Source organism: Mycothermus thermophilus, assembly GCF_041956435.1.
Source record: "Mycothermus thermophilus strain CBS 625.91 unplaced genomic scaffold VTJ04scaffold_8, whole genome shotgun sequence".
In the NCBI taxonomy this organism is placed as follows: domain Eukaryota; kingdom Fungi; phylum Ascomycota; class Sordariomycetes; order Sordariales; family Chaetomiaceae; genus Mycothermus; species Mycothermus thermophilus.
In genome coordinates, this window is record NW_027191434.1 from 712966 (window position 1) to 724994 (window position 12029).

General features: G+C 51.1%; 5 protein-coding genes across 5 annotated transcripts; all 5 read left to right on the forward strand.

Moving 5' to 3' along the window:
* Nucleotides 1-1447: 1447 nt before the first annotated feature.
* VTJ04DRAFT_10756 (uncharacterized protein) lies at nt 1448-2567 on the forward strand (the record flags this gene model as incomplete). The annotated part of the gene is made up of 2 exons (XM_069358529.1): nt 1448-2464; nt 2520-2567. The coding sequence occupies 2 exons, from the start codon at nt 1448-1450 to the stop codon at nt 2565-2567; spliced, it is 1065 nt and encodes a 354-aa protein (XP_069214084.1).
* Nucleotides 2568-3609: 1042 nt separating this feature from the next.
* On the forward strand, nt 3610-4620 carry VTJ04DRAFT_10757 (uncharacterized protein; the record flags this gene model as incomplete). Its single annotated transcript, XM_069358530.1, has 1 exon — nt 3610-4620. One exon carries the CDS (start codon nt 3610-3612, stop codon nt 4618-4620), a length of 1011 nt encoding a protein of 336 aa, XP_069214085.1.
* A 700-nt stretch (nt 4621-5320) lies between these two features.
* VTJ04DRAFT_10758 (uncharacterized protein) lies at nt 5321-5713 on the forward strand (the record flags this gene model as incomplete). Its single annotated transcript, XM_069358531.1, has 1 exon — nt 5321-5713. One exon carries the CDS (start codon nt 5321-5323, stop codon nt 5711-5713), a length of 393 nt encoding a protein of 130 aa, XP_069214086.1.
* A 982-nt stretch (nt 5714-6695) lies between these two features.
* Nucleotides 6696-7145, forward strand: VTJ04DRAFT_10759 (uncharacterized protein; the record flags this gene model as incomplete). The annotated part of the gene is made up of 1 exon (XM_069358532.1): nt 6696-7145. The coding sequence occupies one exon, from the start codon at nt 6696-6698 to the stop codon at nt 7143-7145; it is 450 nt and encodes a 149-aa protein (XP_069214087.1).
* Nucleotides 7146-9659: 2514 nt separating this feature from the next.
* VTJ04DRAFT_10760 (uncharacterized protein) lies at nt 9660-10990 on the forward strand (the record flags this gene model as incomplete). The annotated part of the gene is made up of 2 exons (XM_069358534.1): nt 9660-9980; nt 10586-10990. 2 exons carry the CDS (start codon nt 9660-9662, stop codon nt 10988-10990), a joined length of 726 nt encoding a protein of 241 aa, XP_069214088.1.
* Between the last annotated feature and the right edge of the window lie 1039 nt (nt 10991-12029).

Here is a 12029-nt window from a genome sequence, read left to right on the forward strand (position 1 = left end):
AGTCATCTTTTGATGGAAACGTCGTCACTTCGAAGACGATGGAGAATTGAAGAAGACTCAAAAAGGGTAAATATGAGTGATTATGGAGTTGAAGAGACTCAACCTTGCCACTGTTAACTGAAAACTTGACTCACACTACGTCCCAGAAGCCCTCAAGGTTCTCATCACGGAGGCTTTACTTACTCACCACTTCATGGATACCATTCTAATGGCGTTTGGGGATGTGTGAGGAGGCCGTCAGTCGCAGGATTTCTCCCGGAAAGCCAATAATAGGTATCAGACATATATTGCAGGGAGTTCATTTAGAAGGAAGCGTCACCCACCATGACACTTCAAAAGGAGGACTGGACTGTGGCAATGAGCCGTCACTCAGTCCACATCTTGAACTGCATCCACGACCATGACATCAAGAGACAGAACCTGATTGAGGTAGTGCTTTCTCCTGCCGTTGGTGAGGAAGTCGGGTTGGTTAGAGCGTTGTTGAAGACTCAACACTCCTCCTCGAAGTGAACCCCTGAACTCGAGAGCATCGACCCGTTTCTCATCAGACGATAGGCTTCATCTTCAGACGACAGTCACTCTTCACTCCACCATGACTCTACAACCACCAAGATGACTCTCAACACCAAGAGTGACTCTGCCTCCTCTATTTCCGTGAGTCACGATAGGGTCAAACGGAAAAGTATATATAGGGGTCGTGCCCCCCTCGACCTCGAAAAAGTTTTGTTCCCTCGATTCTTCTTTCTTCAGAAACAAACAGCAATCAGAACAAAAGAACAACACCAGCATCAGCAGCATCAGCAGCAACAACGACAACAACAACAAGAACAACAATAACAAGAAACAACTTCAACTTGTCTTGAGGACCAACTAACATCATACACCGTAACCATCTTCATCACACCTTCAACATCCAAGACCTTCAACACTCTTCCACCTCCGACTTACCTACACACACAAGAGGTCTTTGACTCTTGTTGACACACACCTCTACCACACAAGAGACCTTCAACTCTTGGCCATACATACATTCCACCTACCTACACCATACAAGACACATTCAAGTCTTGTTCATACACCAACACACCCACAACCTCCGACACCACACAGGAGACCTTCAACTCTTGTGCATACCCTCCTAAGCCCTCCCTACACTTCACAAGAGACCTCTAACTCTTGTACACACACACCACCTCAGACACCTCCAAGCTCTTCCACGCTCCCACCCAACCTACATTTCCTCAAGAGAACTCAACCCCTGATCCCACCTTCTTCTTCTCCCAAGTACTTCTGTTTTAGAAGTACACACCCCAAGCTCAACCACCCACCTCGTCGTCCCGGCACCCGTCGCCGCACCACACTCCTACCAACACCTCACACTTTCCTTTTTTTCTTTCTTTCTTTCTTTCTTTTTTTTCTTTTTTTTGAAAAAGAAAATAGGAACAAAATGGCCGCCCCCGCGTTCGCCGTCATCGCCGCCTCCCCCGTCACCATCACCGTCGCCCCCGCAGCCGCTGCCCCGGCCACCACCACCTCCTCCCCAGCCACCACCGCCGCTCCCTCCTCCCCAACCCTCGTCCCCTCCTCCCCCACCCCCTCCCTCGCCTCCGTCCCGTCCCTCGTCCTCGACGAGGATGACGACGAGGATGTCGACACGGCCCCGCTCCCCGCCATGCCCGTTCCCGCCTCCTCGCTGGCGCTGCCAGCCGAGACGGGCGGAGAGCAAAACGAGGACGGCCGAGGAACCGCCGGGATGCTCCTCATGGCGGGCACCTTCGGCGGCGGGCCGGGCGGACCCGTGACCGCGTCCGGCCCCGCTGCCGCCGCCGTCCGCTCTGCCTTGGGTCCCTCCGCAGTGAGGGACGAAAGATACCTTGCGCTCCTAGCGCGGGTTTCGGAGCGCGCGCTGGCGGCGGTCAACCTGCGCGTGGCGGAGTGGGGGCAGATGCTGCGCGAAATGAACCAGCGATTGCAAGCGCGCAACCGGCGGCTGGTGGCGGAGAATGACCAGCTCAGAGAGGGGAATGAGCAGCTGTTGATGCAGCAGGAGGAGATGGAGGATCAGATCGGGTGGGTGACGATGGAGAAGGACGAGGTGTGGTTTGAGAATCGGATGCTGAGGATGGTGAATGATGCGGTGAGCGGGGAGAGTCAGCAGTTGCGGGAGCGGTGCGAGGAGTTGGGGGATTTGGTGGAGGGGATGAAGGAGGAGAATGAGACCGCGTGGGAGGAGGTAAGGTGGTTGAGGAGGAGGAATGGGGAGCTGGAGGAGGAGAATGGACGGTGGGTGGATAGGGGTAAAGGGTTGGTGGGGAGGATGGAAGAGGTGAGTGAGGAGAAGGAGAAGTTGGTCGCGGAGAATGCTGGGCTGAAGAAGGAGAATGGGAAAATGAAGGAGAGGAGTGAGATGTTTAGGGACGGGTATATGAAGGTGTTGGATGAGAGGGATAGGCTGCGCGAACAGGTGAGCGTGTCGAGGCAGGAGACGAGGAAGTTGCGGGAGTTATTGCGGTGTGCAGAGACCAACGAACGATGGGGAAGAGGAAGAGGCTGGCGGAGGAGAGTGATGATGAGGAGGGTGAGAAGAGAAGGAAGATGGAGTAGTGGAGGAGTGTAGCGAGGGGGGAGAGGCGGAGGAGAGGGGAGGAGTCAAGGGGGAGAATGAAGAAGAAGAAGAAGAGAAAAAAAGAAAACGAAAACAAAAGGGAAACCCCCCTCAAACCCCAAAGGAAACACAGCGGAGACCGAGGGGCTGTGAGGGGGCTGCCCTGAGAGCGAAGTGATTTTATTGTATATAGATACCCAGCGTAGTTTGCTTTAGAACAAATCAGCGATTGGAATTAACTTGAAGAAAACGTGCCATCTGCATGTGATGCGTGATGTGTGACACATAACATGATTGAAGTGAGCCTTGTAGATCGTGCCTGAGACAATACTCTCTCTGCCTTTCTCTGATGGTTTCCTGCCGCATTCCATGCGCTTGCCGTTTGACAATACCCTGGAAGGTTAAAGTGATGTTGAATGTGAACGGAAACTTCCGCGTATGATTTGATCCTTCACATTGCCACGGACAAGCTCTGAGTCAGAGCCTGGGGTAGGTACGTGTAAGACCGAATGACTCAAATGCAAGACTGAGGTAGATAATTACACGCAGATGCCCTTCCCCGAGGGAGAGTAGGCACCCAGAGGCGGGGGCAGACAAACGCACTTTATTATGGTAGCCTTCTCACAATCCCACCCTCGATCCTGCTAGTCTCGCTCCCAGGGGTTGGAGACTGCACCCTCCCGCCAACAGCAGCCAAGACTCCCAACGAGGCAAAGGATCAACGCCCTGGGGTAGATGGATGAGAAAGGTGAGGCCTGCCATTGCTTCACGTTGGTCGTATAGGTATATGACTTCGGACCCCTCCCTTCCCCGCTGCTTCGCTCCTGGCCTTTCTTCAACATCTCTCAACTTCACCGATGAACCAATTTCCAGTCTAGACCTTCTCACCAACCGCGTCCTCTCCATTGCCTGTTTGCCTGAGCTCTCCTTGACCCCCTTCCCCAACAAACGCCAAAGCCATGGTTGCACAGTCCAACATGAACCAAGCATCGCTTCAAGCAACAATGACGCCTGATTTGAGCGCACAACTCAAGGAAATCTGTGAGATGCTCAGAAATAACGGCCGTGATATCAACACCCTCCGTACCGACATACACGCTCTCGGAAAAAAGCTCCAGCCCCAGTCAGAGGACTCCGACGAAACATCCACGATGGCAACCTCGCCCACGATGGCCACCAACGATGACGACACCCGGGACATGGAGACTACCGACATCAACGCTGTCCCAGAACACGAAACCCCGGGAAATCGCATCGTGCCCGAAACTGCTCGAGAACCCAGCGGTCCAGCTCCGTCTGTCATGGTCCCCTTAACCGTCTTGCAAAACACCGAGCAGAAGCACAAGGCCGAAATCGCAGCATTGCGAGACGAAGTTGAGGGTCTTCGAGCCGAACTCCAGAAATACCAAGAGCTCAGTGCCCAGTTGTCCTCCATGATCCCTCCGATCAGAGAAGAGGTTAATCGACTCAAGGAGGTCCCGACGCCATGGAAACAGGTTAAAAACCTACGAGCTGACCTTGACGCCCTTCGTGCCGAACTCAAAGATGACCACACGAAGTACCAAACTGAAGTCAAAAATTTGCAAACGGAGCTAGAAACCCTTCGTGGCGAACTCGAAGATGTCAACACGAAGCACCAAACCAAAGTCAAAACTTTGCAAACGGAGCTTGAAGCCCTTCGTGGCGAAGTCAAAGATCTCCATACGAAGGATCAAGCCGTCAAAGCGTCCAACATTCAGCCGTTGCCCGCGAAGCCTCCGTATGACAATTGCCAGGGCCACAATTTCAATGAGTGGCAGCATGTCATGGTGCACAACCTGATGGTCTTGGGGGATTCCTTGGGCTCCAAGCATGATAAATGGGTATGGCTTTGGTCGAACATGTCTCAGCATCTCCAAAGTAAGGTGGCCATGGAATTTGTTAAAGGAGGGCCTGAACGGAACTTTGACGTAGTTGACTTTCTCGAGTATCTGAAAGAACCTATGGCAAGGTCGTGCGGTACCTTTAAATGGTAATGAATCTGATGTCTCGCGTATTGATTCGGCCGGGAGATTCACGTCGGAGCAGGGTTTCTATTACTTAGGTACCTCTCTTAACAAAGGAACCTTTCTGACAGCCTTCGGGTATTTTGTGTTAACCAAAATCTGGAATGTGTGAATGGCTTGGTTATCTCGACTGCCTACCGCAACTACTCTTGGTCTGTCCACCGTGGCCGCAAACGCCAACATCGTGGATGCCATACGTGCTCGCCATACTTCCATGCAATGCTATTTGACCAGTATGTCATAATATTGGGGCCATGCTATCGTGTATGAGTACTTGCTCAGTTGTAAATCGTGCCGATGTTTCAACCTCCGACATCACCACGGACAAGTCCTGACTCAGGAAGTCCGCCAGATTGTTTATCTTAAAAGGTGAGTACGCGTTTTCTCTCTCAAAGATTGACAACAGTGCTTTTTTTTTTTCGACGGGAAGTATCAAAGAGGTCACATCCAGAAAAGAGACCAAGCGTTTGCCTGCATGCAAACTAATGAGATCTGGAACTTCTTCCCCTGACCGCCCCTTGCAAGTCCTTTCCTCCTGCCTTCTCCTTCTGACCCTTTCTGACTCGACTGAAAAACCCCTCATCTTTCCACCATCAATAAAGCCAAGCCTCCTCTTCCATTCTAGAATCAATTCTTTGCCGAACATCCCTCAGCAAGAATCCCCTGAACCATGGGTGCAAAATCGGACATGAACGTCACCATCAACGACCCACTGGCAAGAGCATTGCCAACAGCTGCTTCTCCTGATATGAGCGCCCAGCTCAAGGAAATCGTTGACCTGTTCAAGAAGAATGGAGACGAAATCCACGCCCTCCGCAATGAAGTCCGAGCTCTTGGAGAGAAGCTCCAACCTCTACTGCACGACTCACCATCAACGACCATTTCGGCTCCAGCGACTGTCAGCGCTAATGCCATGGAAGAGATGCGGCAGAAGCACGAGGCAGAGATCAAGACTCTGAGAGACGAACTCGAGGCACTGCATGGCGAGATCCAAGGTCGTCGCACTGATGACCAAACCGCTAAAGAGTGGAAGTACGCCCCTTATCCGACTAGATTCGGATGACTGGTTCGAACATTATTTTCGTCTTGTGGCTTACCATGTTGTCGACACTCTGATGCTGTGCGAAGGCTCGTTTACCTCTTAAAAGGAAAAGTGGGTGTGAACCTGGACAAACCTCCCTGAACATATCTGCAAGCAGATGGCTGTGTACTTCATCAAAGGAGGTCCTAATAAGGACTATGATATTGGGGACCTCATCGAACATGTTAGAAAGAACTATTAAACTCCCCCTTCCTCGCCCCCTGTTGAGGTGCGGGTGTCAGGAAACGTCTGCTGTGGCTGGATGTGGAACTCTTGAGATAAGGGACGGCTTTCCCTGTCATGTATGTCAGGCACAACCTAGGAGAAAACAAAGAATCTGGAGGTTGCTTTTGTTGCAGGCTCCCCTCTCAGGAGCTGTGCCCTCAGCCTCCTTATCCAAAGTTTGGTGAATAGGAATTCATCATCCAGGTTCCTTCTCTCGATAGCTTCACGACCTGCTCATCTCTTGCTTGGGTAGTGGTCCCCCTTTCATAAAAATTATGGTCAACTGTAGGTTCGCGAGATGCTGGAGAGCAAGGGCAGAGAAATGGAGGATACATGATCTTCGTAGCTAACCCCTGAACATTCTCCGTTAGTCAGAAATATCTCAAGTTTGAATGAATCAGGTGCCTTAAACTCTCTAGATCTAATAGGCTGCTCTGTGCTTGACACTATTGTGTTTCCATTCCTTTGTCAACATGATTGACACTCCACATGAGGCATGCTGGGACTTTGTGAGGGTTCGGCCGCCTGCAGCAAGGGCAACCGATGCTCAAAGAAGACCTGGGTATATCATATCCTCACAGGCGCCAGCACTTCCCTGCTCTCGCTGTCCCTCCCTTCCCCTAGGCATCTCATAGTTCTGGCCACATTTCATCTTGCTTAGCTGTCATAACCAGTCACCACCACAGGTAGATTTGACAACCGACCTTTCTGAGTTCACTCTCCCCACGATCCGCCCACGATGGACGCCGACATCAGCTGGATGAGAGAAACCTTGAAGGGGCTCGAATTCGATATCAAAATCCTGCGAGGCAAACTGGAGGACCTTCGTGCACAGATTGAACAGCTTCGTGTCAATAGTGCCAGAGTCACCACAGACGGAACCACAGGCGGAACCCCAGATGGCACCCTCCAAAAGTACAAGTTCGAACCCCTGCCGCCATTGCCACCGTTCGACAATACCCCGGATATCTCCTTTCGCGACTGGAGGAGAACCATGGCCCACAACCTGATGGTGGAAGGAGACTCGATCGGCTCCAAGAAAGATCAATGGATTTGGGTCTGGACGAATCTAGGGCCCCAGGCACAAAACACCACGGCATCATACTTTGTGAGACTGGGGCCTGCGTCGGACTATGATGTGGCGGATTTCCTTAATTATCTGGCTAGCATTTATGAGAAACATTATTGAGATGTAATAATTAGGGGAGGAACTGGGATGATTAGGGAGTATGGTGTGGTGGATAATAACTCCTCTATTTTGCCCACAATTGTCAATCCATCCATGTCTTTGTGTGATGTCTGGACGAGCTGAAAGATGATCACCTCATGCACCTCATTGCTTGTGGATAGGTAACTAGGTGGATAGGTACAACCTTAATCCTTAAAGTAGCGGGCCGCTGCAGTTGCTGTGCGGACGAGACAAGGCCCTGTAAAAGGCATCTCCATGCGTTGCTGGGGGGCGAGGCAGGTAGCCTCTACTCATCTTGTTCCTGCTCCTCCTTGTTCGCTTCACTCCATGTTCTAGTTCTTTGCGCTTTCTTCTTTGACACTCTTTTGACTGTATCTTTAAGGTGTTTTGTATGTTTGACACGACAGTCCACATTGTGAAAGATGAGCAGCTTGCGGAGCGTACAACTGCTCAATAAAAAGAACTTTGTCTTCAGGTCGTGCCTCAGGTAATATCCATATTAATATCCTATATCCTTCTCCTCCATCCTGGAAATTCCAAGTCTTCTGCTTCTCAACTTGCTTCCAAATCCTGCCTTGCGACGACACATCATCATCTTAGCCAACTGCTGCGTCACTTGCCGCTTGATCAACGACCCGTCACACAAAGCACCAACTGCCAGCTTCCGCGGACTTCACAATGGCAACAAACGTTTTCCCAAACTTCACAAAATATCTGCTTCAGACCCAGAAAGCCGAGATTAATGCCTTGAAGAAAGGACTCGAAGCCTTGCGAGCAGAACACCGAACCATCGGGAAGTCCACAATCAAGCCTGTGCCCTATCTTCCGCCCCTGGACTACAAGGGAACAGTCGACTTCAGGGAATGGAAAAGAACCATAGCCCACAATGTCATGGTAAAGGGAGACTCTATCGGCTCACACAAGGATCAATGGGTCTGGATTTGGAGTAACCTGTCTGCCGAGGTTCAACGTGACTTAGCTGTGTTCTTTTTGGGAGGAGGCGAGAAACGAAAGTATCATCCGGGCAACTTCCTTGAAGAGTTGGATAAGAGGGGGGCTAAATACTGGAGTTGAGCACCCTGTGCATGGAGCGTCTGAGTGCTATCGAGCAGATACCCAAATGGCAAGAACACATGGAACACGAAGCTTTCATCCGTCTTCCTCTCCCTTTTTCCTTTGCTTTTCGTGTCCTGTTCTCCTTCCACTTCCATCTCTTGGACTTAGGTGAATCTACTGTTGGTGACAAGTTCTGCCTCAGCGTTCAGGCTGTCTCTTTGTGTTCTCCGTCATAAAGAAGAGGGAGCAACACCACGAACTATTGACGTTTTAGTTTCTTGTAGACGCCTGAGAGTGTTATGGTTCCCGTTACCAAGAAATCTATTTCATCAACATTAACCACATCAACATTAACCATGATTCTCCTCCAGTTGCCAGGGGCGCCATCAAGTGCGAAGTTAACTAACAACCAAGGGGAGGTGCCTATGGACCGCAGAGTATTAATATCGGCTGGTTTGTTGTTTGTCCGAAGACCCAATGATTATCACAACTGACAGACAAGCTCGCAAATATCAGGAGTCATCATGCAAGTCCCTCAGACAATCAGATCGTAGGGATAATAGATAATGTCTTCCCCTCCTGCTGCTGGACTCCTTTGATGAGATCTCTTGCCCACGAAGCAGCTGGCTTTCCATCATTTCATCATCACCAGCTCGTCGCTCTAACGCCACCGAAAGCTTCGAGAATAATTCCCACCTTTATCAACAACCAGCGCCAACCGGGCCTCAGAACGAACAACTCTACACACGCCTACCCAGAACCGCCCACAGCCATGGCTGAAGCACTTCTAAGGAGAATCGAGGCCGAACTCAAGAGTCTCCACGCCGAACTCCAGACCCTTCGAGCAGAGCTCAAACGCAAACCCCTATTATCCACTGGACCCCCCTTTACCGGCACATTTGGAATGTTTCCTACATAGAAAATGACTGTCATGCACATACTAGAGGTCAGCAAAGATTGTATCGGGGATAATAAAGATCAGTGGGTCTGGCTCTGGACGAACCTGTCCCCTGAGGTGCAGGCTCGAGAGGGAGATTTTTATTTTTCAGGGGGACGGACCGGGCAGTACAACGCGAGGGAGTTTTTGGAGTATCTTGGGATGATTTATCGGTAACTAGTGAAGAATATATCCGGGCAAACGGAAGCTTCCGAGGGGGGCGGTTGCTGGGCTATTAGCAGAGGGAGTAAATCATGACCCTAATGCTTCATGCTTGCGGCATAGTCTGGACGGCCATCCCGAACGTTGGTGTCAAAGTTTGGGTTTGAAGAGTTTGTCACGGAGATGTAACATTGCCAACAACACTTGGATAGATATTTATTGGGAGCCCACGAAGTTCTCTGCCCTTATCTCTGGTACTAATTTAGCCGTTTCGACAAATGGGTATGCTGAAGACTATTGTTTGAGCTACCAGTACTCATCAATATCACGAGCATAGCACCGACAACTACCCTCTCACAATGGGCACCAGTACCCAAGCCATGGAAGAAACCCTGAAGGAGATGAAAGGAGAGCTCATCAAACCCAGAGGCCAAGTTCAATTCCTCTCCGACCTTGTTGAAGAGCTTCGCGAGGATAAATGCCGTCCACTTCCTGCCGCCCTCTACGATCCTGATTTTGTAAACTTCGAAGCCTGGAGAACGACCATGTCGTACATTCTCCAGGTTGACGAGCACCTCATCGGCACCGAGCCCCGGAACCAGTGGGTCTGGATTTGGAATCATTTGGGAACCCATGCCCAGAGCCAGGTGCACCACTTCTATGTCACGGAGGGGCCTAGGGTGAATTACGACCCTACCAAGCTTCTTGATCATTTGGAGAGTGTTTTTGGGTAATACAATTAATGACATGTGAAGCTGGGAATGGAAGTTGTGTTCTCTCCCGAGATTGGAAAACTTGGGCCCGAAAGTCCAAGATGAGTGAATGGGCTTGATGGGACGGCAGAGCCTTGGAGGGTCTACGGCAATCCTGTTAGGCTTCTTTAGCCAGAGATTGATGTGCTACAGTCGTTTCTGATGTTGCGAGTCCGGTTGCTGAAACGGTAGTGTGCGGTGTCTTCTCTGTTTCTTCGTTCGTGGGTCTTGCGATGGATGACATGTACCAGGATGCTGTTGTGATAGGAAGGGTGCTGTCTCCATGGATTCCAACGGCGTCTGTCTAGCAGCCGACAGAATGGAAGACCAACATGGTGTATCTTTGGTCTTTTTGTCTGTATCACCACCAGGCTTGCGCTGATACCACGATGTCACCTATTTCTGGACTTCAGTGTACAAACGCATGGAGACGTTTTGGTTCTTGTAGGCCATAGAAATATGGAGTTTCCTAGCTCTTGACATCTTCCACGTCCGGGTTCCTTTACTGTTTTGTAGCTGGTTGATGATATTAGCTATTGCGTTCAACCATTGCCTTCATCAAGACCACTGCAGCCGTGGACTCCATTCTCCAAGACATCAACGCCGAAACCAACAAACTAAGAGCCGAGTTCCAATGCCTTTTCAATTCCCTGAAAAACATAGAAATCCCAAAACGACATCCGCTGCGCACCGGGCCTCGTTTCAACGGTGATGCCAAACTCTTTCACGCTTGGAGAGTCACCATGTCTCTCATCCTCGAGGCTGACGAGCCCTTCATCGAGGACTACCGGAACCAGTGGGTTTGGATTTGGAACAACTTGGGCCCCAATGTCCAAGGCGAGGTGCATGAGTTTTACGTCGTCGACAAGCCGAGGGTTGGCTATGACCCGTCCAAGTTCCTGGATTACCTTGAGAGCCGGTATGAGGGATGGATTTAGCTGGGGATTAGCCCAGATGAAGGAAACATATATTGGCTGTGGCTGAGAAGAATCAGGTCTGTAGGTACCTGTTGAGGAGAGAAGACAGGAAATGGAAATTTAGTTTGGCATGCATCTCAAGTCCATTTGGCCTGTAGGTGTTTCCCCCAAGACCTGGGGTTGCCCGGAGTGGGGCCGGCGATCTGCGGGCCGGCCCGAGTGGGTCCCGGAGACGGAGACAAGACGGGGTGGAGCCGACGGGACGGGAGGTTGGAAGACACGGCTCAATCTGACGGGATCCACACACAACACCAAACCTGAAAACCGGGCAGCCCAGGCCAGCCCAGCCAGGTGCTGCAGGAAGCCGTAACACCCGAACACCCGCCGCTAAAGAAGACTTCCCCGGACTTTGGACAAACACCTGTTCGTTTGTGCTGCGAACCGCTGGGGCATCGTCGGTTGAATCGGGATGCAGCAGGTGTGTTGGCATTGTCTGCCAATTTCCAAACGGGGAAGCATGCGCCGCTTTGGGCTCATCCCTTGGGCACAAACCTTCTGGATCGGGCTGAGGGGGACACCAACATGCATACATGTCTTCAGGTTGGTTGATAGGTACCTAGCTAGGACGTTGTAGAACCAGAAACATCACTGGGTGCAAGCGAATGTCTGGTGAGGCCTATCGCGAGAAGCTGGTCCCTGAGCTGAAGACTCAAAACATCGTAAAGTTTCTGCGCGTCAGACTAGCAGCAAAACAATGGAGTAATCATCGAAGCTTGTGCGAACGAGTTGGCCTCGAAGATAGCGAAAGGCCTCAGGAATGGCATCAAGGTCGAGCTCCACCGGGCACTGCGTAATCTCATCTCCCTTGCTTCACGTGGGCATCGAATGACAGACCACTTCGGACGAGGCCTTTCCTGAACCAGGCAAGGAGCGGGTAACCCAGAGCCAAGTGGCTGGATTCTTAGTGGTCCCAAAAGTTTGTGTGCAGCAGCAGTGTAACCTGGATCTGCGAGATGCAAGTGTGCGTTGTTCATGCTGGAAAGCCAGTCAGAGCTGGAGG